Genomic DNA, 26,046 nt, shown 5'->3' with positions numbered 1-26,046 from the left:
TATATATATATATAATCCCATAAACTCCCACTACGTACTCTTTGTTATGTTTGAGGGTCAGGTGATCTGACTCAAAGTAATACAATCCCATAAACTCCCACTACGTACTCTTTGTTATGTTTGAGGGTCAGGTGATCTGACTCAAAGTAATACACATCTGGGTCGTCCTCCTGTTGACCTCCTGGAACCTCCTCTAGGCCTCCACTGGTCTCACAGAGCTCCCCATGGCCCGTACTGTCCCATTCTACGCTGTCCCTTCTGGCCCAGCCGTTCCCCTGTTCCATGGGGACAGACAGGGGAGACAGGAGAGACCCCTCCCTAGCCTGGATACTGGAGCATGAGGAGAGGGTAGGAGTAGCGACCAGCTCTCTCCCCGCCTCCACCCCCTCCCTCAGAGGGTCCCTGGGAGAGGAGCAGGGGGCCACAGCCTTGCCCCCGCCGCAGGCCGCCCTACGGGGCGAAGTCCTCAGGGTGTACCTGTGTTCGTGGGGCTCTGTGAAGGAGGGGGGCGAGGTGCTGGAGATAGAGGGGGTGCAGGGTGGGTCTGAGCGTGTTGGGGGGGCTAGCAGTGGCATCGTGAATTCTCCTGAGTTATTGTTGTTGACGTTGTTGTTGTTGATGATATTGTTGTTGATGATGATGCTGGTGGCAACAGTGTTCTGGACCACCAGCGGCGTGAACGACCATCCGTTAATTCCCCCGCCGCAACTCTCCTCCTCCTCCTCAGTCGGTGTCACTTCCACCTCCTCCTCGGTCGCTGTCACCACTTCCTCCCGACACACTGAGTACCCCACCACATCCACCTCCTCCTCTCTGACAGACAGGTGGGGAGTAGAGGAGTCCTCCTCAAAGGAGGCCAGAAGAGGAGCAGGACACTCCCCTGAGTCTTTACACTCTTCCCCCTGCCCAGGATCAGAGTCTTTACCCCCTTCCTCCTGCCCAGGATCAGAGTCTTTACCCCCTTCCTCCTGCCCAGGATCAGAGTCTTTACCCTCCTCCTCCTGCCCAGGATCAGAGACTTCACCCTCTTCCTCCTGCCCAGGATCAGAGTCTTTACACTCTTCCTCCTGCCCAGGATCAGAGTCTTTACACTCTTCCTCCTGCCCAGGATCAGAGTCTTTACCCCCCTCCTCCTGCCCAGGATCAGAGTCTTTACCCCCTTCCTCCTGCCCAGGATCAGAGTCTTTACCCCCCTCCTCCTGCCCAGGATCAGAGTCTTTACCCCCTTCCTCCTGCCCAGGATCAGAGTCTTTACCCCCCTCCTCCTGCCCAGGATCAGAGTCTTTACCCTCCTCCTGCCCAGGATCAGAGTCTTTACCCTCCTCCTCCTGCCCAGGATCAGAGTCTTTACCCCCTTCTTCCTGCCCAGGATCAGAGTCTTTACCCCCCTCCTCCTGCCCAGGATCAGAGTCTTTACCCTCCTCCTGCCCAGGATCAGAGTCTTTACCCCCCTCCTCCTGCCCAGGATCAGAGTCTTTACCCCCTTCCTCCTGCCCAGGATCAGAGTCTTTACCTTCCTCCTGCCCAGGATCAGAGTCTTTACCACCTTCCTCCTGCCCAGGATCAGAGTCTTTACCCCCTTCCTCCTGACCAGGATCAGAGCCTTTACACTCTTCCTCCTGCCCAGGATCAGAGTCTTTACCCCCCTCCTCCTGCCCAGGATCAGAGTCTTTACCCCCTTCCTCCTGCCCAGGATCAGAGCCTTTACCCCCCTCCTCCTGCCCAGGATCAGTGTCTTTACCCCCTTCCTCCTGCCCAGGATCAGTGTCTTTACCCCCCTCCTCCTGCCCAGGATCAGAGTCTTTACCCCCTTCCTGCTGCCCAGGATCATAGTTTCTACAAGGCACTATGGGGTCTGGGGGCGAAGGGCAGGGCGCCCCCCTCTGGCTGCCGTTGAGCAGTGCTGGACCGGGACCTGGACAGGTGGTGTTGGAGGCAGCGCTGAGACACAGGGAGTTTGTCTGAGCATCAGGGCTACTGCTGGTCTGCCCCAGCCCGATACAGGACTTATGGGAGTTGGAGTTCGGGAGCTGCTGAACATGGCCGTCATCCTCCTCCTCCTCCTCTCCTTCCTCCTTGTTGAGGTCAGGTGAAGAAGAGGAAGGTGAGGCTGCGGTGGAGTTTTGTCTGAGCAGGTCACCCCCTTCACTGTTCTCCTTGACAGTCGTTAAGGGGGCGCAGGGGATGACGGGCATGGGGGGAGCAGACGGGAGGTCATCCTTGGATCCATGCGACTCCCCAGAGCGGAAGCACCGTTTGGCCCTTTTGAGGAGCGGCGAGGCATCCCTCCCCACAGCACCTGACGTCTCCTTCCCCCTCCCTTCACAGTTCTCAGCCTTCTCCGAACCCCCAACCCCCTCTCTCTCTGAGCAGGACAGGACCCTCTTCCTGGGGCTTGCCCATGTCTCCCCATCCACTGAGGTGGCCTTGTGGTGGGCTACCTTTCCCTGGTGACCCCCAGGCTTCTCTGAGGCCCCGGCCTGGTCATCTTGTCTCTTCTTGGGAGAGCGTGGGGCCCTGCTGCCGGGGAGAGGTGACCCCTGACACTCCTCCGGCTGGGCGATACTGCGATTCCTGAGGGTTCGGCCACAGAAGTTCTCGTCCAATCCATTGAGCCCGACCGATGACCTTGTGACGCGCGAGGAACGTGACGCGGCCATGCTACGGCGGGAGGCTACTGGCGTCTCATCGTGCTGCTCGCTCCTCTGCTACAGAAGTGGGGCACCTGGGAGCATAGAGGAGACCGAGGTTATAAAGCTTCATAAGGGATCCATTATCCATGAACCAGATTCAGCGTTGCGAGATGCTGTACTGAGAGGATGAATAAGGTTCAGCATTAGGAGATGCTGTACTGAGAGAGGATGAATAAGGTTCAGCATTAGGAGATGCTGTACTGAGAGGATGAATAAGGTTCAGCATTAGGAGATGCTATAGTGACAGAGGATGAATAAGGTTCAGCATTAGGAGATGCTATAGTGACAGAGGATGAATAAGGTTCAGCATTAGGAGATGCTATAGTGACAGAGGATGAATAAGGTTCAGCATTAGGAGATGCTATAGTGACAGAGGATGAATAAGGTTCAGCATTAGGAGATGCTGTACTGAGAGGATGAATAAGGTTCAGCATTAGGAGATGCTATAGTGACAGAGGATGAATAAGGTTCAGCATTAGGAGATGCTGTACTGAGAGGATGAATAAGGTTCAGCATTAGGAGATGCTGTACTGAGAGGATGAATAAGGTTCAGCATTAGGAGATGCTATAGTGACAGAGGATGAATAAGGTTCAGCATTAGGAGATGCTGTACTGAGAGGATGAATAAGGTTCAGCATTAGGAGATGCTGTACTGAGAGGATGAATAAGGTTCAGCATTAGGAGATGCTGTACTGAGAGGATGAATAAGGTTCAGCATTAGGAGATGCTGTACTGAGAGGATGAATAAGGTTCAGCATTAGGAGATGCTGTACTGAGAGGATGAATAAGGTTCAGCATTAGGAGATGATGAATACAGTGAGATGGATGAATAATAAGGTTCAGCATTAGGAGATGCTATAGTGACAGAGGATGAATAAGGTTCAGCATTAGGAGATGCTATAGTGACAGAGGATGAATAAGGTTCAGCATTAGGAGATGCTGTACTGAGAGGATGAATAAGGTTCAGCATTAGGAGATGCTGTACTGAGAGGATGAATAAGGTTCAGCATTAGGAGATGCTGTACTGAGAGGATGAATAAGGTTCAGCATTAGGAGATGCTGTACTGAGAGGATGAATAAGGTTCAGCATTAGGAGATGATGTACTGAGAGGATGAATAAGGTTCAGCATTAGGAGATGCTATAGTGACAGAGGATGAATAAGGTTCAGCATTAGGAGATGCTATAGTGACAGAGGATGAATAAGGTTCAGCATTAGGAGATGCTGTACTGAGAGGATGAATAAGGTTCAGCATTAGGAGATGCTGTACTGAGAGGATGAATAAGGTTCAGCATTAGGAGATGCTGTACTTAGGAGAGGGATGAATAAGGTTCAGCATTAGGAGATGCTGAATAAGGTTCAGCATTAGGAGATGCTGTATGAGAGGATAAGGTTCAGCATTAGGAGATGATGTACTGAGAGGATGAATAAGGTTCAGCATTAGGAGATGCTGTATGAGTGACAGAGGAGATGATGTATGAGAGGATGAATAAGGTTCAGCATTAGGAGATGCTATAGTGACAGAGGATGAATAAGGTTCAGCATTAGGAGATGCTATAGTGACAGAGGATGAATAAGGTTCAGCATTAGGAGATGCTGTACTGAGAGGATGAATAAGGTTCAGCATTAGGAGATGCTGTACTGAGAGGATGAATAAGGTTCAGCATTAGGAGATGCTGTACTGAGAGGATGAATAAGGTTCAGCATTAGGAGATGCTGTACTGAGAGGATGAATAAGGTTCAGCATTAGGAGATGATGTACTGAGAGGATGAATAAGGTTCAGCATTAGGAGATGCTATAGTGACAGAGGATGAATAAGGTTCAGCATTAGGAGATGCTGTACTGAGAGGATGAATAAGGTTCAGCATTAGGAGATGCTATAGTGACAGAGGATGAATAAGGTTCAGCATTAGGAGATGCTGTACTGAGAGGATGAATAAGGTTCAGCATTAGGAGATGCTGTACTGAGAGGATGAATACGGTTCAGCATTAGGAGATGCTGTACTGAGAGGATGAATAAGGTTCAGCATTAGGAGATGATGTACTGAGAGGATGAATAAGGTTCAGCATTAGGAGATGCTGTAACTGAGAGGGTGAATAAGAGAATCAGAGATGCTACAGTTGAAGTCGGAAGTTAGTTTGGAGTCATTACAACTTGTTTTTCAAACCACTCCATAAATTTCTTGTTAAAAAACTATAGTTTTGGTTAGGACATCTACTTTGTGCATGAAAAGTACATTTCCAACAATTGTTTATAGACAGATTATTTCACTGTATCACAATTCCAGTGAATCAGAAGTTTACATACACTAAGTTGACTGTGCCTTTAAACATCTTGGAAAATTCCAGAAAATGATGTCATGGATTTAGAAGATTCTGATAGGCTAATTGACATCATTTGAGTCAATTGTAGGTGCACCTGTGGATGTATTTCAAGAACTGCCTTCAAACTCAGTGCCTCCTTGCTTGACATCATGGGAAAATCAAATCAGCCATGACCTCAGAAAACAAATTGTAGACCTCTACAAGTCTGGTTCCTCCTTCATCTGTACAAACAATAGTACGCAAGTATAAACACCATGGGACCACGCAGCCGTCATACCGCTCAGGAAGGAGACGCATTCTGTCTCCTAGAGATGAATGTACTTTGGTGTGAAAAGTGCAAATCAATCCCAGAACAACAGCAAAGGACCTTGTGAAGATCCTGGAGGAAACAGGTCAAAAGGATCTATATCCACAGTAAAACGGGTCCTATATCGACATAACCTGAAAGGCCACTCAGCAAGGAAGAAGCCACTGCTCCAAAACCGCCATAAAAAAAGCCAGACTACGGTTTGCAACTGCACATGGGGACAAAGATCGTACTTTTTGGAGAAATGTCCTCTGGTCTGATGAAACAAAAATAGAACTGTTTGGCCATAATGACCATCGTTATGTTAGGAGGAAAAAGTGGGAGGCTTGCAAGCCGAAGAACACCATCCCAACAGTGAAGCAAGGGGGTGGCAGCATCATGTTGTGGGGGTGGCAGCATCATGTTGTGGGGGTGCTTTACTGCAGGAGGGCCTGGTGGACTTCACAAAATAGATGGCTTCATGAGGACGGAAAACTATGTGAATATATTGAAGCAACATCTCAAGACATCAGTCAGGAAGTTAAAGCTTGGTCACAAATGGGTCTTCCAAATGGACAATGTCCCCAAGCATACTTCCAAAGTTGTGGCAAAATGGCTTAAGGACAACAAAGTCAAGGTATTGGAGTGGCCATCACAAAGCGTGTGTGAGCAAGGAGGCCTACAAACCTGACTCCGTTACACCAGCTCTGTCAGGAGGAATGGGCCAAAACCCAACTTATTGTGGGAAGCTTGTGGAAGGCTACCCGAAACGTTTGACCCAAGTTAAACAATTTAAAGGTAATGCTACCAAATACTAATTGAGTGTATGTAAACTTTTGACCCACTTGGAATGTGCTGAAATAAATAATTCTTTCTACTATTATTCTGACATTTGACAATCTTTAAAATAAAGTGGTGATCCTAACTGACCTAAAACAGGACATTTTTTCCTAGGATTAAATGTCAGGAAATTTGAAAAACTGAGTTTAAATGTATTTGTCTAAGGTGTATGTAAACTTTTGACTTCAACTGTATATTGACAGAGGGTGAATAAGGGCAGGGCAGGATCTTTCATCTCGTGCCAGTTCCAAGAGAATCAAATGTCAGCCCAGCTTTGATGCTTCAGCTGTGAGTGCTCTGTGTCTGTCTGGGGAAACAGGTAGACTGGAACACTAGCTCACATCCCAAATGGTACCCTATTCCCTATATAGCGCACTACTTAGCCATAGGGCTAAATGCACTATATCGGGAATAGGGTGCCATTTGGGACATATTCCCTTATCTCTCGCTCTCTCTCAGGGTCAGGTTTTCCAAAAAAACACAGTTTTTAACCTCGCACTTGAAAAACGTTAGTAATCTGATGCTCCCGTTTACATCGTGACCTTCATGCAAGTTTATTCCACTACTGGACCGACAGCCTAGTCTCCCGTCAGAGATAGCATTTATTTAGGGAGATGTTACCTTTTCATTCAAGACAGGAGAAACATTGTTTTAAGATGATAATAAATGTTAGAGAAATAAGTAACTAACTTTCTAGCAAGTCAAGCTAGCTTGCACTGCAGAGCAGCTAGCTAAAAGGTAGGCTAGGGTTGAAGATACCACTGTAGCTAGCTAAAAGCTAGGCTGAAAATACCACTGTAGCTAGCTAAAAACTAGGCTAGGTTGAAGATACCACTGTAGCTAGCTAAAAGCTAGGCTAGGTTGAAATGTATACTGTAGCTAGCTAAACGCTAGGCTAGGTTGAAAAATTATACTGTAGCTAGCTAAAAGCTAGGCTAGGTTGAAAATACCACTGTAGCTAGCTAAAAGCTAGGCTAGGTTGAAAATTATACTGTAGCTAGCTAAACGCTAGGCTAGGTTGAAAAATTATACTGCAGCTAGCTAAAAGCTAGGCTAGGTTGAAGAAACCACTGTAGCTAGCTAAAAGCTAGGCTAGATTGAAGGTACCACTGTAGCTAGCTAAAAGCTAGGCTAGGTTGAAAATGATACTGTAGCTAGCTTAAAGCTAGGCTACATTGAAAATTATACTGTAGCTAGGCAACAGTCATAATATAATTTACTTAACAGCCAATGTTTATTTAACACTACTATAAAAATATGACTTGCTTATAGAAATGGGTAGTTGTTTACAAGTTGCTAGCTTTCCCATAAAGCCATCACCAAAAACCACATATTTGAATCTTCTGTGGTTTGGTGACTTCTTGTTCTTCGACGGACTCCGGCTGGACTTTGTCTCCTCTACCCAGGTAGAACACATCCTTTGTCTCCTCTACCCAGGTAGAACACATCCTGTCTCCTCTACCCAGGTAGAACACATCCTGTCTCCTCTACCCAGGTAGAACACATCCTGTCTCCTCTACCCAGGTAGAACACATCCTGTCTCCTCTACCTAGGTAGAACACATCCTGTCTCCTCTACCCAGGTAGAACACATCCTTTGTCTCCTTACCCAGGTAGAACACATCCTGTCTCCTCTACCCAGGTAGAACACATCCTTTGTCTCCTCTACCCAGGTAGAACACATCCTCCTCTACCCAAGGTAGAACACATCCTTGTCTCCTCTACCCAGGTAGAACACATCCTTTGTCTCCTCTACCCAGGTAGAACACATCCTTTGTCTCCTCTACCCAGGTAGAACACATCCTGTCTCCTCCACCCAGGTAGAACACATCCTGTCTCCTCTACCCAGGTAGAACACATCCTGTCTCCTCTACCCAGGTAGAACACATCCTGTCTCCTCTACCCAGGTAGAACACATCCTGTCTCATCTACCCAGGTAGAACACATCCTTTGTCTCCTCTACCCAGGTAGAACACATCTTGTCTCCTCTACCCAGGTAGAACACATCCTGTCTCCTCTACCCAGGTAGAACACATCCTGTCTCCTCTACCCAGGTAGAACACATCCTGTCTCCTCTACCCAGGTAGAACACATCCTGTCTCCTCTACCCAGGTAGAACACATCCTTTGTCTCCTCTACCCAGGTAGAACACATCATGTCTCCTCTACCCAGGTAGAACACATCCTTTGTCTCCTCTACCCAGGTAGAACACATCCTTTGTCTCCTCTACCCAGGTAGAACACATCCTGTCTCCTCTATCCAGGTAGAACACATCCTGTCTCCTCTACCCAGGTAGAACACATCCTTTGTCTCCTCTACCCAGGTAGAACACATCCTTTGTCTCCTCTACCCAGGTAGAACACATCCTTTGTCTCCTCTACCCTGGTAGAACACATCATTTGTCTCCTCTACCCAGGTAGAACACATCCTGTCTCCTCTACCCAGGTAGAACACATCCTGTCTCCTCTACCCAGGTAGAACACATTACATTACATTTAAGAACACATCCTGTCTCCTCTACCCAGGTAGAACACATCCTGTCTCCTCTACCCAGGTAGAACACATCCTGTCTCCTCTACCCAGGTAGAACACATCCTTTGTCTCCTCTACCCAGGTAGAACACATCCTGTCCCCTCTACCCTGGTAGAACACATCCTTTGTCTCCTCTACCCAGGTAGAACACATCCTTTGTCTCTCAACCCAGGTAGAACACTCACATACACCCCCCCCATAGAGCTCTCTACATACACCCGCCCCCCATAGAGCTCTCTACATACACCCCCCATAGAGCTCTACCCAGGTAGAACTCTACATACACCCCCATAGAGCTCTCTACATACACCACCATCCCCCCTTAGAGCTCTCTACATACACCCCCCCCAATAGAGCTCTCTACTACATATCACCACAACACCATCCACCCCATAGAGCTCTCTACATACACCATCACCCCCATAGAGCTCTCTACATACACCACCAACCCCCATAGAGCTCTCTACATACACCACCAACCCCCATAGAGCTCTCTACACCCCCCCAATAGAGCTCTCTACATACACCACAACACCATCCCCTCCATAGAGCTCACTACATACACCATCCCCCATAGTTCTCTCTACATACACCACCATCCCCCCATAGAGCTCTCTACATACACCCCCCCATAGAGCTCTCTACATACACCACACCACCAACCCCCACATAGAGCTCTCTACATACACCACACCACCAACCCCCATAGAACTCTCTACATACACCACAACACCATCCCCCCATAGAGCTCTCTACATACACCACAACACCACCCCCCCTCTATAGAGCTCTCTACATACACCACAACACCCCCCATAGAGCTCTCTACATACACCACAACACCATCCCCCCCCCATAGAGCTCTCTACATACACCACAACACCATCCCCCCATAGAGCTCTCTAAATACACCCCCACCCCCCTATAGAGCTCTCTAAATACACCACAACACCCCCCATAGAGCTCTCTACATACACCACAACACCATCCCCCCCCATAGAGCTCTCTACATACACCAACACAAGCCATAGGGCTCTCTACATACACAACACCATCCCCCCAATAGAGCTCTCCATAGAGCTCTCTACATACACCACCATCCCCCCATAGAGCTCTCTACATACACCACCACAAGCCATAGAGCTCTCTACATACACCACCACCAGCCATAGAGCTCTCTACATACACCACACCACCAACCCCCAATAGAGCTCTCTACATACCCCCCCCAATAGAGCTCTCTACATACACCCCCCATAGAGCTCTCTACATACACCCCCCCCATAGAGCTCTCTACATACACCCCCCCCATAGAGCTCTCTACATACACCCCCCCATAGAGCTCTCTACATACACCCCCCCCCATAGAGCTCTCTACATACACCACACCACCATCCTACCCCATAGAGCTCTCTACATAACACCATCCCCCATAGAGCTCTCTACATACACCACAACACCATCCCCCATAGAGCTCTCTACATACACTACACACCACCACCACCCCCATAGAGCTCTCCCCCATACATACACCACACCACCAACCCCCATAGAGCTCTCTACATACCCCCATAGAGCTCTCTACATACACCACACCACCAACCCCCATAGAACTCTCTACATACACCACAACACCATCCCCCCATAGAGCTCTCTACATACACCACAACACCACCCCCCAATAGAGCTCTCTACATACACCACAACACCCCCCATAGAGCTCTCTACATACACCACAACACCATCCCCCCCATAGAGCTCTCTACATACACCACAACACCATCCCCCCATAGAGCTCTCTAAATACACCCCCACCCCATAGAGCTCTCTAAATACACCACAACACCCCCCATAGAGCTCTCTACATACACCACAACACCATCCCCCCCATAGAGCTCTCTACATACACCAACACAAGCCATAGGGCTCTCTACATACACAAACACCATCCCCCAATAGAGCTCTCCCCCATAGAGCTCTCTACATACACCACAACATCCCCCCATAGAGCTCTCTACATACACCACCACAAGCCATAGAGCTCTCTACACCACAACACCACCCCCTCTCTACCAACCCCAACACAATAGAGCTCTCTACATACCCCCAATAGAGCTCTCTACATACACACCACCCCCCCCATAGAGCTCTCTACATACCCCCCATAGAGCTCTCTACATACACCCCCCCCCATAGAGCTCTCTACATACACCCCCCCCATAGAGCTCTCTACATACACCCCCCCAATAGAGCTCTCTACATACACCACACCACCATCCCCCATAGAGCTCTCTACATACCCCCATAGAGCTCTCTACATACACCACAACACCATCCCCCCCATAGAGCTCTCTACATACACCACACCACCAACCCCCATAGAGCTCTCTACATACACCACACCACCAACCCCATAGAGCTCTCTACATACCCCCATAGAGCTCTCTACATACACCACACCACCAACCCCCCATAGAGCTCTCTACATACACCACAACACCATCCCCCCCATAGAGCTCTCTACATACACCACAACATCATCTCCCCCCCATAGAGCTCTCTACATACACCACAACACCCCCCCATAGAGCTCTCTACATACACCACAACACCATCCCCCATAGAGCTCTCTACATACACCACAACACAATCCCCCTATAGAGCTCTCTACATACAACACCACCCCCCATAGAGCTCTCTACATACACCACAACACCATCCCCCATAGAGCTCTCTACATACACCCCCACCCCCCATAGAGCTCTCTACATACACCACAACACCCCCCATAGAGCTCTTTACATACACCACAACACCCCCCATAGAGCTCTCTACATACACCACACCACCAACCCCCATAGAGCTCTCTACATACACCACACCACCAACCCCCATAGAGCTCTCTACATACACCACACCACCAACCCCCATAGAGCTCTCTACATACACCACAACACCATCCCCCCATAGAGCTCTCTACATAGACCACAACACCATCCCCCCCATAGAGCTCTCTACATACACCACAACAACCCCCCATAGAGCTCTCTACATACACCACAACACCACCCCCCCCCATAGAGCTCTCTACATACACCACCACAAGCCATAGAGCTCTCTACATACACCACCACCAGCCATAGAGCTCTCTACATACACCACCACCAGCCATAGAGCTCTCTACATACCCCCAATAGAGCTCTCTACATACACCACACCCACCCCCAATAGAGCTCTCTACATACACCACCATCCCCCCCCATAGAGCTCCATACATACACCCCCCCATAGAGCTCTCTAAGTACACCACACCACCAACCCCATAGAGCTCTCTACATACACCACCATCCCCCCCAATAGAGCTCTCTACATACACCACAACACCCCCCCATAGAGCTCTCTACATACACCACAACACCATCCCCCCATAGAGCTCTCTATACACACCACAACACCATCCCCCCATAGAGCTCTCTACATACACCACAACACCATCCCCCCATAGAGCTCTCTACACACCACAACACCATCCCCCCATAGAGCTCTCTACATACACCACACCACCAACCCCCAAGAGCTCTCTACATACCACACCACCATCCCCCCATAGAGCTCTCTACATACACCCCCATAGAGCTCTCTACATACACCCCCCCATAGAGCTCTCTACATACACCACCACAACACCACCCCCCATAGAGCTCTCTACATACACCACCACCACAACACCACCCCCCACCGGACTGCCTCCACCAAATCCCCGGTAATGGTGCTCCCTGCCTGTCGGCTGGAGTGCCATTACCGGGGATTTGGTGGAGGCAGTCCGGTCCTCTGAATGGAGATCTATATATATATATATATGTATATAGAGGGTGGAGAAGTAAAGATGATGGGGTGGAGAACAAAAAACTAAACGAAATACTCCATTGTTTACTCTATTGAATTAGTGAAGTTAAAAATACATGTCTTTAAAACAAATGTTTTGATTGAATGTATTTCTTTATTAGTGACAGGACCCAAGTTGGACAACACTGAAGCGCAGGGGTCTTAATAAGTAGTTCTTTAACTCGCTCCAATTACGGTAGCTACTATTTCACAAGAGAAGTCGGATAACTAGTCCCCGTGGTCGTGTGTTCCTCTTATTACCTACCAATGCAAACTAGCCGGCTATCAAACCGTTAGCCCACATGCTAACCAAGCCGTTAGAAAAGGCTGCAGACAGCAGCTTGGTCGCACCCTGATATGCATTATGCACCATAAACTGGTTGCTATTCACAACATATTTCTGCTCTTCTCATCCGTTTTTGTTTTGTTAGTTTATTTCCTCGCAAAAGTTAGCAAATGACCGGATAACAAAATCATTTGTTTTTATTACATGAAATAAAAGTAGTAATGTTAGCTAGCTCACTTAGCGGTTAGTTACATTGCCAATTGGCGCACCGGATAGTTACCTAATTTACTAGTTATATATATTTATATATCAGTCTTACTAAATATATACATTATATATCAGTCTTACTAGTCTTAAAATAAATGGTTCGCTAAGGAGTAATGGTTTATTATGCATATTCCAAGTATTTGACAAGCTATATTAATACTAAAGTAAGTGAGTTGATAATCGCATAGCTTTAACATTGGTAGGTAACGTTAAATTGATGGACATTAGCGGGTGGCCTAAACTCGTAATAACAAAGCTAGGATAAAGATGTGCAATAAGGGAATAGTTCCTTCTGTGGCTAGGCTGCTGCTTGCTAACAGCGGCTAGTAAACAACTTTCCTAAAGCATTAGCATAACGGGCTCACTATTTGGTCGACTTTTTCACTAAAATTGTTCATTAGATGGCAAGTCTATGCTTCACTTCTGATCACGACCGACTAACTCGTTTATTGGAAGAAAAAAAATGGGATTGTGAAGATAGCTAGAGAATTACACTCACCTCACTTCCGCAAATCGTGTGCTGCCACACTCGGCATGAGACATATTTTCTATCCAGTCAACGGGGTCCGTGTGTGTGTGTGTGTTCTGCCTACTTCCACAACTTGTCAAAATGAAACACTACATTTTTCCTGTTGAAAGGAGAACAGGAAAGACATCTTTGGCCCCTGGACGAGACTGTGTGTAGCTCGGGCTACCAATGCCATGTCTCACTTGAAAGTCGAACAATATCTATAATGTTATTAGTCAGAATCCAGAAATAAAGGGTCACTTAAAATGAAATTAGTATTTCAGAGATGTTCCGATTAGTTGGTAGAACAAAACAAAATGTTGTGATACACAAGAGTTTGTCCACAATTCAATTAAACATACATTTCCAAAATGTTCAACTTTGATCTTAAACCCATAACATGCACTGGAATAAATATGATTAAAATTAAGTTGCTGAGTAAACAAACAGGTGAAGAGAAATCATGTCTGTGCTACACTGTTCTTTCATCATCAGGGTTTAACAGAATCATATCAGCCATTCCGAATCAGAATCATATCAGCCATTCCGAATCAGAATCATATCAGCCATTCCGAATCAGAATCATATCAGCCATTCCGAATCAGAATCATATCAGCCATTCCGAATCAGAATCATATCAGCCATTCCGAATCAGAACAGTTGTTTTCTAGAACCAGAATCATATCAGCCATTCCGAATCAGAACAGTTGTTTTCTAGAACCAGAATCATATCAGCCATTCAGAATCAGAACAGTTGTTTTCTAGAACCAGAATCATATCAGCCATTCAGAATCAGAACAGTTGTTTTCTAGAATCAGAATCATATCAGCCATTCCGATTCAGAACAGTTGTTTTCTAGAACCAGAATCATATCAGCCATTCAGAATCAGAACAGTTGTTTTCTAGAACCAGAATCATATCAGCCATTCCGAATCAGAACAGTTGTTTTCTAGAATCAGAATCATATCAGCCATTCCGATTCAGAACAGTTGTTTTCTAGAACCAGAATCATATCAGCCATTCAGAATCAGAACAGTTGTTTTCTAGAACCAGAATCATATCAGCCATTCCGAATCAGAACAGTTGTTTTCTAGAACCAGAATCATATCAGCCATTCCGAATCAGAACAGTTGTGTTTTCTAGAACCAGAATCATATCAGCCATTCCGAATCAGAACAGATGTGTTTAATAGAAGCAGAATCATATCAACCATTCCGAATCAGAACAGATGTGTTTAGTTTAGTAATCAGGATGCAGTATTCCATATACCTACAGCATTCTTCACATTGCTTCTTCGGTCTTCAGTGACCACATACCAAAAGCAACACCATGCCCTTATACACAAGTTACTGCTTTCTTCCACTGACAAAACTGATGAACGTTATGATTTGAAAGCTTGTCATGTATTTCTGTACATTTCAAAGACAAAGATGGCCACAGAAGTTTGTGATCCATTGTGTACATATAATGCAGTGAGTGGGCAGCTTACATGTAATTTAATGTGACCATCAAGTTTTTTCAAATCATTCGTACGTCAGGGTTGGGGGTCAATTCCCATTTCAATTCCACATTTGTCTCACATTTGAGTAAAATTTGATTTGGAATTTCAGTCCACTTCCTGGATTGACCCCAACCCCACCAGAGGTGTATTCATTAAGTAACACACACCAGGTTTTACAACGGAAACAAGAGTTTCTATTGGACAGATTCAGATGGGTGGGTCCCTACACGTTCCCTTCCTTTTAGATCCTAGTGAATACACCCCTGGACTCACTAGTACATTCAAATACACATCAGACATTGTGTGAACGTGCCACGTATCTTAACCAGACTATAGTAAAAAAAATAAAAAAAATAAGAAACATACAAATCCTTCCTGAGACTACTTAGTTTACACAGGCAGCCCAATTCTGATCTTTTGACCAATTATTGGCAAAATACCTGATCTGATTGGTCAAAAGACCAATTATTGGCAAAATACCTGATCTGATTGGTCAAAAGACCAATTATTGGCAAAATACCTGATCTGATTGGTCAAAAGACCAATTATTGGCAAAATACCTGATCTGATTGGTCAAAAGACCAATATGTGTAAAAAAAAAAAGATCAGAATGAGGCTGCCTGTGTAAACACACATTAGCAGTGTTCCCCTTTTTTCCCCATTCACTTGCCGCCACTCCAAAAGAAAACAGGAGATTTTAAAATTCCCAAGATGTCTTGGTATGGGGGCCCCCATTGATTTGGTTATGTTTGCCCAGATAGCACAAGAACACGGTATGGCAAAATCCGTAGCATTGTGTGGAAATTAGCTTTTACAAACAGCTACATTTTTTTTCTGCAAACAAGAGGAGGGTCTCTTAAAATGTGTGGACGGAGATTTCTCTTCTTCACTTTATGGAAAATGTAAGAGCTTGAGCTTTTTTTTTTATACAACCATTCACTTCAACAATATGTTATTTTCTTAGAACATGTATTAAAAAGAGAAACAATTTTGATATCTACAGTTAGATGCATTTTGTGATTCTTCTTTTGTTCGTTTGCAGACACACAAGACATAAGAGTGACATCATATAGAACCCCCTCCAGGGAACTCAGTCGGGGTCTCAATTTACTGTTACTAGGTAGAATTGTAGAATGCACCAAGGTGTCATTTCTAAATGTTGGTTGTGCATCAGCAGTTATGTAAGTCACTGACAGCCACTCAATTAACCCAGTCAGCTAAAAAAATAAATGTCGATTGGTAAATTAGTCTAGCCAGCTATCTAAATTTGTAGTAATCATGGTCGAATTACTGACCAGGGGGGCCTCCGTTGATTTGGTTAATTACTCTCACTCAGATATCATATTAAAAACTGCAGACATTTATCTCCACCCTATGGCAAAATGTGTAGAATTGCAGGGAATTAGTTGTAAAACTGAAACATGTTCTCTCTGCCCCATGGCAAAATGTGTAGAATTGCAGCAAACTTGCTTTAAAACTGCAAAATGTATAGAATTACAGGAAATAAACTAAAACATACATTCTCTCTCTCCATTGTCAAAGAAGGGTGCCGCTAAGAGGGGGGGGGTCATCAAAATTTCACTTAGGGCCCCCAAAAGGAGAGGGCTGGCTCTGATTGCATGTGTGGGTATGGATGTGGGTATGCAGGCCCATGAACCATTACGGCCCCTCATAATGAGTTCCGATTTCTTTGTGGCCCCCCATTACAGTTTCCCATCCCTGATAGAGTGACATTGTCTCAATTTTGGTCAAGAGAGAGAAGCTTTTTTTAAAAGCTGCATTCAGGAAAATACATTTTTTAAACCTACAAACAAAATTAATAAATGCTTGGTTCTGGAAATTACCAGACACAGTTTCCCATGTATTATTCTACAGTGCTAGTGTGTGTGCGTGTGCGTGTGTGTGTGTGTGCTTGTGTGTGCGTGTGCGTGTGCGCGTGTGTTTGTGTGTGCGTGTGTGTGTGCGCGTGCGTGTGCGCGTGTGTTTGTTTGTGTGTGTGTGTGTGTGTGTGTGTGTGTGTGTGTGTGTGTGTGTGTGTGTGTGTGTGTGTGTGTGTGTGTGCGCGTGTGTGTGTGTGTGCGTGTGCGTGTGCGTGTGTGTGTGTGTGTGTGTGTGTGTGTGTGTGTGTGTGTGTGTGTGTGTGTGTGTGTTTTGTGTTATTAGAAATTATATATTTCTACATTTATGTAGAAACATGTCACCGTGTTATTTCCAGACATGTTTCTTCTTCCGCCCAGTTGTCAAGAAGGGCTGTTCATTTTGTGGTGGTCAAGGAAAAGGGAAATCATTTGTTCCAACGCTTTTTAAATAAAAAAGTAAAGTGCAAAATAAAAGGCTTTAGTTGTTGTTGTACTCAGGGCTGGTTGTTAGGTAGTTTCCTGTTAGGGGGCTGGTTGTTAGGTAGTTTCCTGTTAGGGGCTGGTTGTTAGGTAGTTTCCTGTTAGGGGGCTGGTTGTTAGGTAGTTTCCTGTTAGGGGCTGGTTGTTAGGTAGTTTCCTGTTAGGGGCTGGTTGTTAGGGCGTTTCCTGTTAGGGGGCTGGTTGTTAGGTAGTTTCCTGTTAGGGGGCTGGTTGTTAGGTAGTTTCCTGTTAGGGGGCTGGTTGTTAGGTAGTTTCCTGTTAGGGGGCTGGTTGTTAGGTAGTTTCCTGTTAGGGGGCTGGTTGTTAGGTAGTTTCCTGTTAGGGGCTGGTTGTTAGGTAGTTTCCTGTTAGGGGCTGGTTGTTAGGTAGTTTCCTGTTAGGGGGCTGGTTGTTAGGTAGTTTCCTGTTAGGGGCTGGTTGTTAGGTAGTTTCCTGTTAGGGGGCTGGTTGTTAGGTAGTTTCCTGTTAGGGGGCTGGTTGTTAGGTAGTTTCTGTTAGTTTCCTGTTAGGGGCTGGTTGTTAGGGCGTTTCCTGTTAGGGGCTGGTTGTTAGGGCGTTTCCTGTTAGGGGCTGGTTGTTAGGTAGTTTCCTGTTAGGGGCTGGTTGTTAGGTAGTTTCCTGTTAGGGGCTGGTTGTTAGGGCGTTTCCTGTTAGGGGCTGGTTGTTAGGTAGTTTCCTGTTAGGGGGCTGGTTGTTAGGTAGTTTCCTGTTAGGGGCTGGTTGTTAGGTAGTTTCCTGTTAGGGGGCTGGTTGTTAGGCTTTCCTGTTAGGGGCTGGTTGTTAGGGCGTTTCCTGTTAGGGGGCTGGTTGTTAGGGCGTTTCCTGTTAGGGGCTGGTTGTTAGGGCGTTTCCTGTTAGGGGGCTGGTTGTTAGGGCGTTTCCTGTTAGGGGGCTGGTTGTTAGGGCGTTTCCTGTTAGGGGGCTGGTTGTTGGGCGTTTCCTGTTAGGGGCTGGTGTTGGGCGTTTCCTGTTAGGGGCTGGTGTTGGGCGTTTCCTGTTAGGGGGCTGGTGTTCCTGTTAGGGGGCTGGTGTTGGGGTTGGGGGTTTCTGGGGGGCTGTTTGGGGGTTTCCTGTTACGGGGCTGGTGTTGGGGGTTCCTGTTAGGGGCTGGTGTTGGGGTTTCCTGTTAGGGGCTGGTGTTGGGGTTTCCTGTTAGGGGCTGGTGTTGGGGTTTCCTGTTAGGGGCTGGTGTTGGGGGTTTCCTGTTAGGGGGCTGGTGTTGGGGGTTTCCTGTTAGGGGCTGGTGTTGGGGGTTTCCTGTTAGGGGCTGGTGTTGGGGTTTCCTGTTAGGGGGCTGGTGTTGGGGGGTTTCCTGTTAGGGAGCTGGTGTTGGGGGTTTCCTGTTAGGGAGCTGGTGTTGGGGTTTCCTGTTAGGGGGCTGGTGTTGGGGTTTCCTGTTAGGGGGCTGGTGTTGGGGTTTCCTGTTAGGGGCTGGTGTTGGGGTTTCCTGTTAGGGGCTGGTGTTGGGGGTTTCCTGTTAGGGGCTGGTGTTGGGGGTTTCCTGTTAGGGGCTGGTGTTGGGGTTTCCTGTTAGGGGCTGGTGTGTTGGGGGTTTCCTGTTAGGGGCTGGTGTTGGGGTTTCCTGTTAGGGGGCTGGTGTTGGGGGTTTCCTGTTAGGGGGCTGGTGTTGGGGGTTTCCTGTCAGGGGGCTGGTATTGGGGGTTTCCTGTCAGGGGGCTGGTATTGGGGGTTTCCTGTCAGGGGGCTGGTGTTGGGGGTTTCCTGTCAGGGGGCTGGTGTTGGGGGTTTCCTGTCAGGGGGCTGGTGTTGGGGGTTTCCTGTTAGGGGGCTGGTGTTGGGGGTTTCCTGTTAGGGGGTTGGTACAGTAGGTAGGTTGTTTCATGTGAAGGAGTTGGTATGTAGGTAGATTGAAACGTAGCACGTCTCCACCTATATCTTCTCCTTAGACTGCGAGGAGGCCTCTAGTTCGGGGTGAGAGACGTTGGGCCGGACTGTTACGAGCGGACCTCCTCCGTGGACGGAGTGGAGAAAGTTCCACGTCTCCTCAGAGATCTGTCCCGAGTCAGCTCCTTGAGGGAGTAAATAGCACACAGATTTAACGAGACTGAAATAACGCACACATTTAGTAGATTTTCTAGTGTGTCCACAACAGTTCCATCAGCATCACACTGATAGGACATTATATAAGTAGAGGATTTGGAGAAGACAGAAGAGTTGAGACTTGGTCAGGCTGTTACCTTGTCTGAGTGTTAGATGACCATTCTTGTTGATCGCGATCTTGGAGTTATCGATTGGTCCAGGTGGATCTGCAAGGGAAAATAATTTTTTTTTTAAATAAAAAATTATTATGCCACATAAAATGTAGTCTGAAGGCAGCCTAATTAATATAGCACATTATAGCACTCCTTTCAACAGCTGGGGGTGGAGACTCCAAATCACACCTACTACTCTATCCATACAGCAGTATCTAGACACCCCTTCAAATGAGTGGATTTGGCAACTTCAGCCACACCGCCATGCAATCTCCATAGACAAACATTGGAGGTAATAATGGCCTTACAGAAGAGCACAGTGACTTTCAACTTGGCACCGTCATAGGATGCCACCTTTCCAACAAGTCAGTTTATCAAATTTCTGCCCTGCTCGAGCTGCCACGGTCAACTGTAAGTGCTGTTATTGTGAAGTAGAAACGTCTAGGAGCAACAACGGCTCAGCCACGAAGTGGTAGGCCACACAAGCTCACAGAACGGGACCGCCGAGTCCTGAAGCGCGTAAAAATGGTCTGTGCTCGGTTGCAACACTACCAAGTTCCAAACTGCCTCTGGAACCAACGTCAGCACAATAACTGTTCGTCAGGAGATTCATGAACGGGGTTTCTATGGCCGAGCAGCCACACACAAGCCTAAGATCACCATGCACAATGCCAAGCGTCGGCTGGAGTGTAAAGCTCGATGCCAGTGGTCTCTGGAGCAGTTGACACGAGATCTCTGGAGTGATGAATCACGCTTCACCATCTGGCAATCCAACGGACAAATCTGGGTTTAGGATATGCTAGGAGAACACGACCTGCCCGAATGCAACTGTAAAGTTTGGTGGAAGAGGAATAATGGTCTGGGGCTGTTTTTCATGGTTTGGACTAGGCCCCTTAGTTCCAGTGAAGGGAAATCTTAACGCTACAGCATAACAATGACATTCAACTCAAATGTTATTTGTCACATGCGCCGAATACAACAGCTGTAGACCTCACAGTGAAATGCTTACTGACAAGCCCTTAACCAACAACGCAGTTTAAAGAAAAACAAGTGTTAAGTAAAAAAAGAAAGTTAAATAGCAGCAGTACAATAACAGTAGAGGCTAAATACCGGGTACCGGTACAGAGTCAATGTGGAGGCTATATACAGGGGGCACCGGTACAGAGTCAATGTTGGAGGCTATATACAGGGGGTACCGGTACAGAGTCAATGTGGAAGCTTTATACAGGGGGTACCGGTACAGAGTCAATGTGGAGGCTATATACAGGGGGCACCGGTACAGAGTCAATGTTGGAGGCTATATACAGGGGGTACCGCTACAGAGTCAATGTGGAAGCTTTATACAGGGGGTACCGGTACAGAGTCAATGTGGAGGCTATGTACAGGGGGTACCGGTACAGAGTCAATGTGGAGGCTATATACAGGGGGTACCGGTACAGAGTCAATGTGGAGGCTATATACAGGGGGCACCGGTACAGAGTCAATGTTGGAGGCTATATACAGGGGGTACCGGTACAGAGTCAATGTGGAGGCTATATACAGGGGGTACCGGTACAGAGTCAATGTGGAGGCTATATACAGGGGGTACCGGTACAGAGTCAATGTGGAAGCTTTATACAGGGGGTACCGGTACAGAGTCAATGTGGAGGCTATATACAGGGGATACCGGTACAGAGTCAATGTTGGAGGCTATATACAGGGGGTACCGGTACAGAGTCAATGTGGAGGCTATGTACAGGGGGTACCGGTACAGAGTCAATGTGGAGGCTATATACAGGGGGCACCGGTACAGAGTCAATGTGGAGGCTATATACAGGGGGCACCGGTACAGAGTCAATGTTGGAGGCTATATACAGGGGGTACCGGTACAGAGTCAATGTGGAGGCTATATACAGGGGGCACCGGTACAGAGTCAATGTTGGAGGCTATATACAGGGGGTACCGGTACAGAGTCAATGTGGAGGCTATATACAGGGGGCACCGGTACAGAGTCAATGTGGAGGCTATATACAGGGGGCACCGGTACAGAGTCAATGTGGAAGCTTTATACAGGGGGTACCGGTACAGAGTCAATGTGGAAGCTTTATACAGGGGGTACCGGTACAGAGTCAATGTGGAGGCTATATACAGGGGGTACCGGTACAGAGTCAATGTGGAGGCTATATACAGGGGGTACCGGTACAGAGTCAATGTGGAGGCTATGTACAGGGGGTACCGGTACAGAGTCAATGTGGAGGCTATGTACAGGGGGTACCGGTACAGAGTCAATGTGGAGGCTATATACAGGGGGCACCGGTACAGAGTCAATGTTGGAGGCTATATACAGGGGGTACCGGTACAGAGTCAATGTGGAGGCTATATACAGGGGGTACCGGTACAGAGTCAATGTGGAGGCTATATACAGGGGGTACCGGTACAGAGTCAATGTGGAAGCTTTATACAGGGGGTACCGGTACAGAGTCAATGTGGAGGCTATATACAGGGGGTACCGGTACAGAGTCAATGTGGAGGCTATATACAGGGGGTACCGGTACAGAGTCAATGTGGAGGCTATGTACAGGGGGTACCGGTACAGAGTCAATGTGGAGGCTATATACAGGGTGTTACGGTACAGAGTCAATGTGGAGGCTATATAGAGGGGGTACCGGTACAGAGTTAATGTGGAGGCTATATACAGGGTGTTACGGTACAGAGTCAATGTGGAGGCTATATAGAGGGGGTACCGGTACAGAGTCAATGTGGAGGCTATATACAGGGTGTTACGGTACAGAGTCAATGTGGAGGCTATATACAGGGTGTTACGGTACAGAGTCAATGTGGAGGCTATATACAGGGGGCACCGGTACAGAGTCAATGTGGAGGCTATATACAGGGGGCACCGGTACAGAGTCAATGTTGGAGGCTATATACAGGGGGTACCGGTACAGAGTCAATGTGGAGGCTATATACAGGGGGCACCGGTACAGAGTCAATGTTGGAGGCTATATACAGGGGGTACCGGTACAGAGTCAATGTGGAGGCTATGTACAGGGGGTACCGGTACAGAGTCAATGTGGAGGCTATGTACAGGGGGTACCGGTACAGAGTCAATGTGGAGGCTATATACAGGGGGCACCGGTACAGAGTCAATGTTGGAGGCTATATACAGGGGGTACCGGTACAGAGTCAATGTGGAGGCTATATACAGGGGGTACCGGTACAGAGTCAATGTGGAGGCTATATACAGGGGGTACCGGTACAGAGTCAATGTGGAAGCTTTATACAGGGGGTACCGGTACAGAGTCAATGTGGAGGCTATATACAGGGGGTACCGGTACAGAGTCAATGTGGAGGCTATATACAGGGGGTACCGGTACAGAGTCAATGTGGAGGCTATATACAGGGGGCACCGGTACAGAGTCAATGTGCGGGGGTACAGGTTAGTAATGAGACTATATACAGGGGGCACCGGTACAAAGTCAATGTGCGGGGGTACAGATTAGTAATGAGACTATATACAGGGGGCACCGGTACAGAGTCAATGTCAACATAATTGAGGTAATATGTACATGTAGGTAGAGTTAAAGTGAAGCAAAGTTGGCCCCAGTGATGTACCCTCTGTAGTGCCTTGCATGATGTAACCAGTCAGGATGATCTCGATGGTGCAGCTGTAGAACTTTTTAAGGATCTGAGGACCCATGCCAAATCTTTTCAGTCTCCTGAGGGGGAATAGGCTTTGTTGTTGCCCTCTTCACAACTGTCTTGGTGTGTTTGGACCATGTTAGTTTGTTGGTGATGTCGACACCAAGGAACTTGAAACTCTCGACCCGCTCCACTACAGCCCCGTCGTTGAGAATGGGGGCGTGCTCGGTCCTCCTTTTCCTGTAGTCCACAATCATCTCCTTAGTCTTGGTTACGTTGAGGGAGAGGTTGTTGTCCTGGCACCACACGGCCAGGTCTCTGACCACCTCCCTATAGGCTGTCTCATTGTTGTCGGTGATCATGCCTACCACTGTTGTGTCATCAGCAAACTTAATGATGCTGTTGGAGTCGTGCCTGGCAGTTCAGTTATGAGTGAACAGGGAGTACAGGGGGGGACTAAGCACGCACCCCTGAGGGGCCCCCGTGTTGAGGATCAACGGATGTGTTGCTACCTACCCTTACAACCTGGGGGCGGCCCGTCAGGAAGTCCAGGATCCAGTTGCAGAGGGAGGTGTTTAGTCCCAGGGTCCTTAGCTTAGTGATGAGCTTTGAGGGCACTATGGTGTTGAATGCTGAGCTGTAGTCAATGAACAGCATTCTCACATAGGTGTTCCTTTTGTCCAGGTGTGAAAGGGCAGTGTGTAGTGCAATAGAGTTCGCATCATCTGTGGATCTGTTGGGGCGGTAGGCAAATTGGAGTGGGTCTAGGGTTTCTGGAATAATGGGGTTGATGTGAGCCCTGACCAGCCTTTCAAAGCACTTCATGGCTACAGACTGAGTATTATGGGTCAGTAGTCACTTAGGCAGGTTACCTTAGTGTTCTTGGGCACAGAGACTATGGTGGTCTGCTTGAAACATGTTGGTATTACAGACTCAGTCAGGGACATGTTGGAAATGTCAGTGAAGATACTTGCCAGTTGGTCAGCACATGCCCGTAGCACACGTCCTGGTAATCCGTCTGGCCCCGCGGCCTTGTGTTTGTTGACCTGTTTAAAGGTCTTACTCACATCGGCTACGGAGAGCGTGATCACACAGTCATCCGGAACAGCTGATGCTCTCATGCATGCTTCAGTGTTGCTTGGCTTGAAGCGAGCATAGAAGTAATTTATCTCATCTAGTAGGCTCTTGTCACTGGGCAGCTCGCGGCTGTACTTCCCTTTGTAGTCTAATAGTTTGCAAGCCCTGCCACATCCGACGAGCGTGGGAGCCAGTGTAGTACGATTCAATCTTAGTCCTGTATTGATGCCTTTGATGGTTCGTCTGAGGGCACAGCGGGATTTCTTCTAAGTGTCTGGGTTAGAGTACCTCTCCTTGAAAGCGGCAGCTCTACCCATTAGCTCAGTGCGGATGTTGCCTGTAATCCATGGCTTCTGGTTGGGGTATGTACTTTTAGTCACTGGGTGGACGACGTCATCAATGCACTTATTGATGAAGCCAGTGGTGTACCCCTCAGTGCCACCGGAAGAATCCCAGAACATATTCCAATCTGTGCAAAACAGTCCTGTAGCTTAGCGTCTGTGTCATCTGACCACTTCTGTATTGAGCGAGTCACTGGTGATTCCTGCTTTAGTTTTTGCTTGTAAGCAGGAATCAGGAGGATAGAATTATGGTCATATTTGCCAAATGGAGGGCGAGGGAGAGCTTTGTATGCATCTCTGTGTGTGGAGTAAAGGTGGTCCAGAGTTTTTTCCCCTCTGATTGCACATGTGACATGCTGGTAGAAATGAGGTAAAACGGATTTAAGTTTCCTTGCATTAAAGACCCCGGCCACTAGGAGCGCCACCTCTGGATGAGTGTTTTCCTGTTTGATTATGGCCTATTACAGCTCGTTGAGTGCGGTCTTAGTGCCAGCATTGGTTTGTGGTGGTAGATAGACAGTTACGAAAAATATAGATGAAAACTCTTGGTAAATAGTGTGGTCTACAGCTTATCATGAAATACTCTACCTCAGGCGACCTTGAGAGTTAATATTAGATTTCGTGCACCAGCTGTCATTGACAAAAAGACAGACCTCCACCCCTCGTCTTTCCGGAGGCAGCGTAAACCCAGCTAGCTGTATTTTATCCATGTCTTTGTTCAGCCACGACTCAGTGGAACATAAGATATTACAGTTTTTAATGTCCCGTTGGTAGGATATACATGATCGTAGCTTGTCTATTTTGTTATCCATTTGTACGTCAGCTAATAGGACTGATGGTAGAGGCAGATTACCCATTCGCCGTCGGATCCTAACGATGCACCCCGACCTACGACCCCGATATCTCCATCTCTTTCTCCTGTCGGATCCTTACGAGGCACCCCGACCTACGTCCCGATATCTCCATCTCTTTCTCCTGTCGGATCCTTACGAGGCACCCCGACCTACGACCCCGATATCTCCATCTCTTTCTCCTGTCGGATCCTTACGAGGCACCCCGACCTATCTCCATCTCTTTCTCCTGATCCCCACCCCGATATCTCCATCTCTTTCTCCTGTCGGATCCTTACGAGGCACCCCGACCTACGACCCCGATATCTCCATCTCTTTCTCCTGTCGGATCCTTACGAGGCACCCCGACCTACGACCCAGATATCTCCATCTCTTTCTCCTGTCTGATCCTTACGAGGCACCCCGACCTACGACCCCGATATCTCCGTCTCTTTCTCTTGCGAATGACGGTGTCTGAAGTA

The 26,046-nt window shown here is 47.5% G+C and overlaps 2 protein-coding genes across 2 annotated transcripts in view; both read right to left on the bottom strand.

Moving 5' to 3' along the window:
• The window catches only part of LOC115124007 (ZZ-type zinc finger-containing protein 3-like), a 58,929-nt gene extending 41,682 nt beyond the window's left edge, over positions 1-17,247 (bottom strand). Inside the window, exons 1-2 of the mRNA XM_065006000.1 lie at positions 13,613-17,247; positions 109-2,725 (exon numbers count right to left, since the gene is read on the bottom strand). Coding sequence (XP_064862072.1) covers positions 109-2,660 — 2,552 coding nt within the window. The 5' untranslated portion in view covers positions 2,661-2,725; positions 13,613-17,247. The remainder of the gene's footprint in view (positions 1-108; positions 2,726-13,612) is intronic.
• A 1,815-nt stretch (positions 17,248-19,062) lies between these two features.
• The window catches only part of LOC115124008 (ubiquitin carboxyl-terminal hydrolase 33-like), a 75,829-nt gene continuing 68,845 nt past the window's right edge, over positions 19,063-26,046 (bottom strand). The window contains exons 23-24 of the mRNA XM_065005999.1: positions 19,681-19,749; positions 19,063-19,512 (exon numbers count right to left, since the gene is read on the bottom strand). Coding sequence (XP_064862071.1) covers positions 19,373-19,512; positions 19,681-19,749 — 209 coding nt within the window. The 3' untranslated portion in view covers positions 19,063-19,372. The remainder of the gene's footprint in view (positions 19,513-19,680; positions 19,750-26,046) is intronic.

Source organism: Oncorhynchus nerka, linkage group LG20, assembly GCF_034236695.1.
Source record: "Oncorhynchus nerka isolate Pitt River linkage group LG20, Oner_Uvic_2.0, whole genome shotgun sequence".
Taxonomy (NCBI): Eukaryota; Metazoa; Chordata; class Actinopteri; order Salmoniformes; family Salmonidae; genus Oncorhynchus; species Oncorhynchus nerka.
The sequence above is the reverse complement of the archived record's forward strand: the minus strand, read 5'-3'. Positions and strand labels throughout refer to the sequence as shown.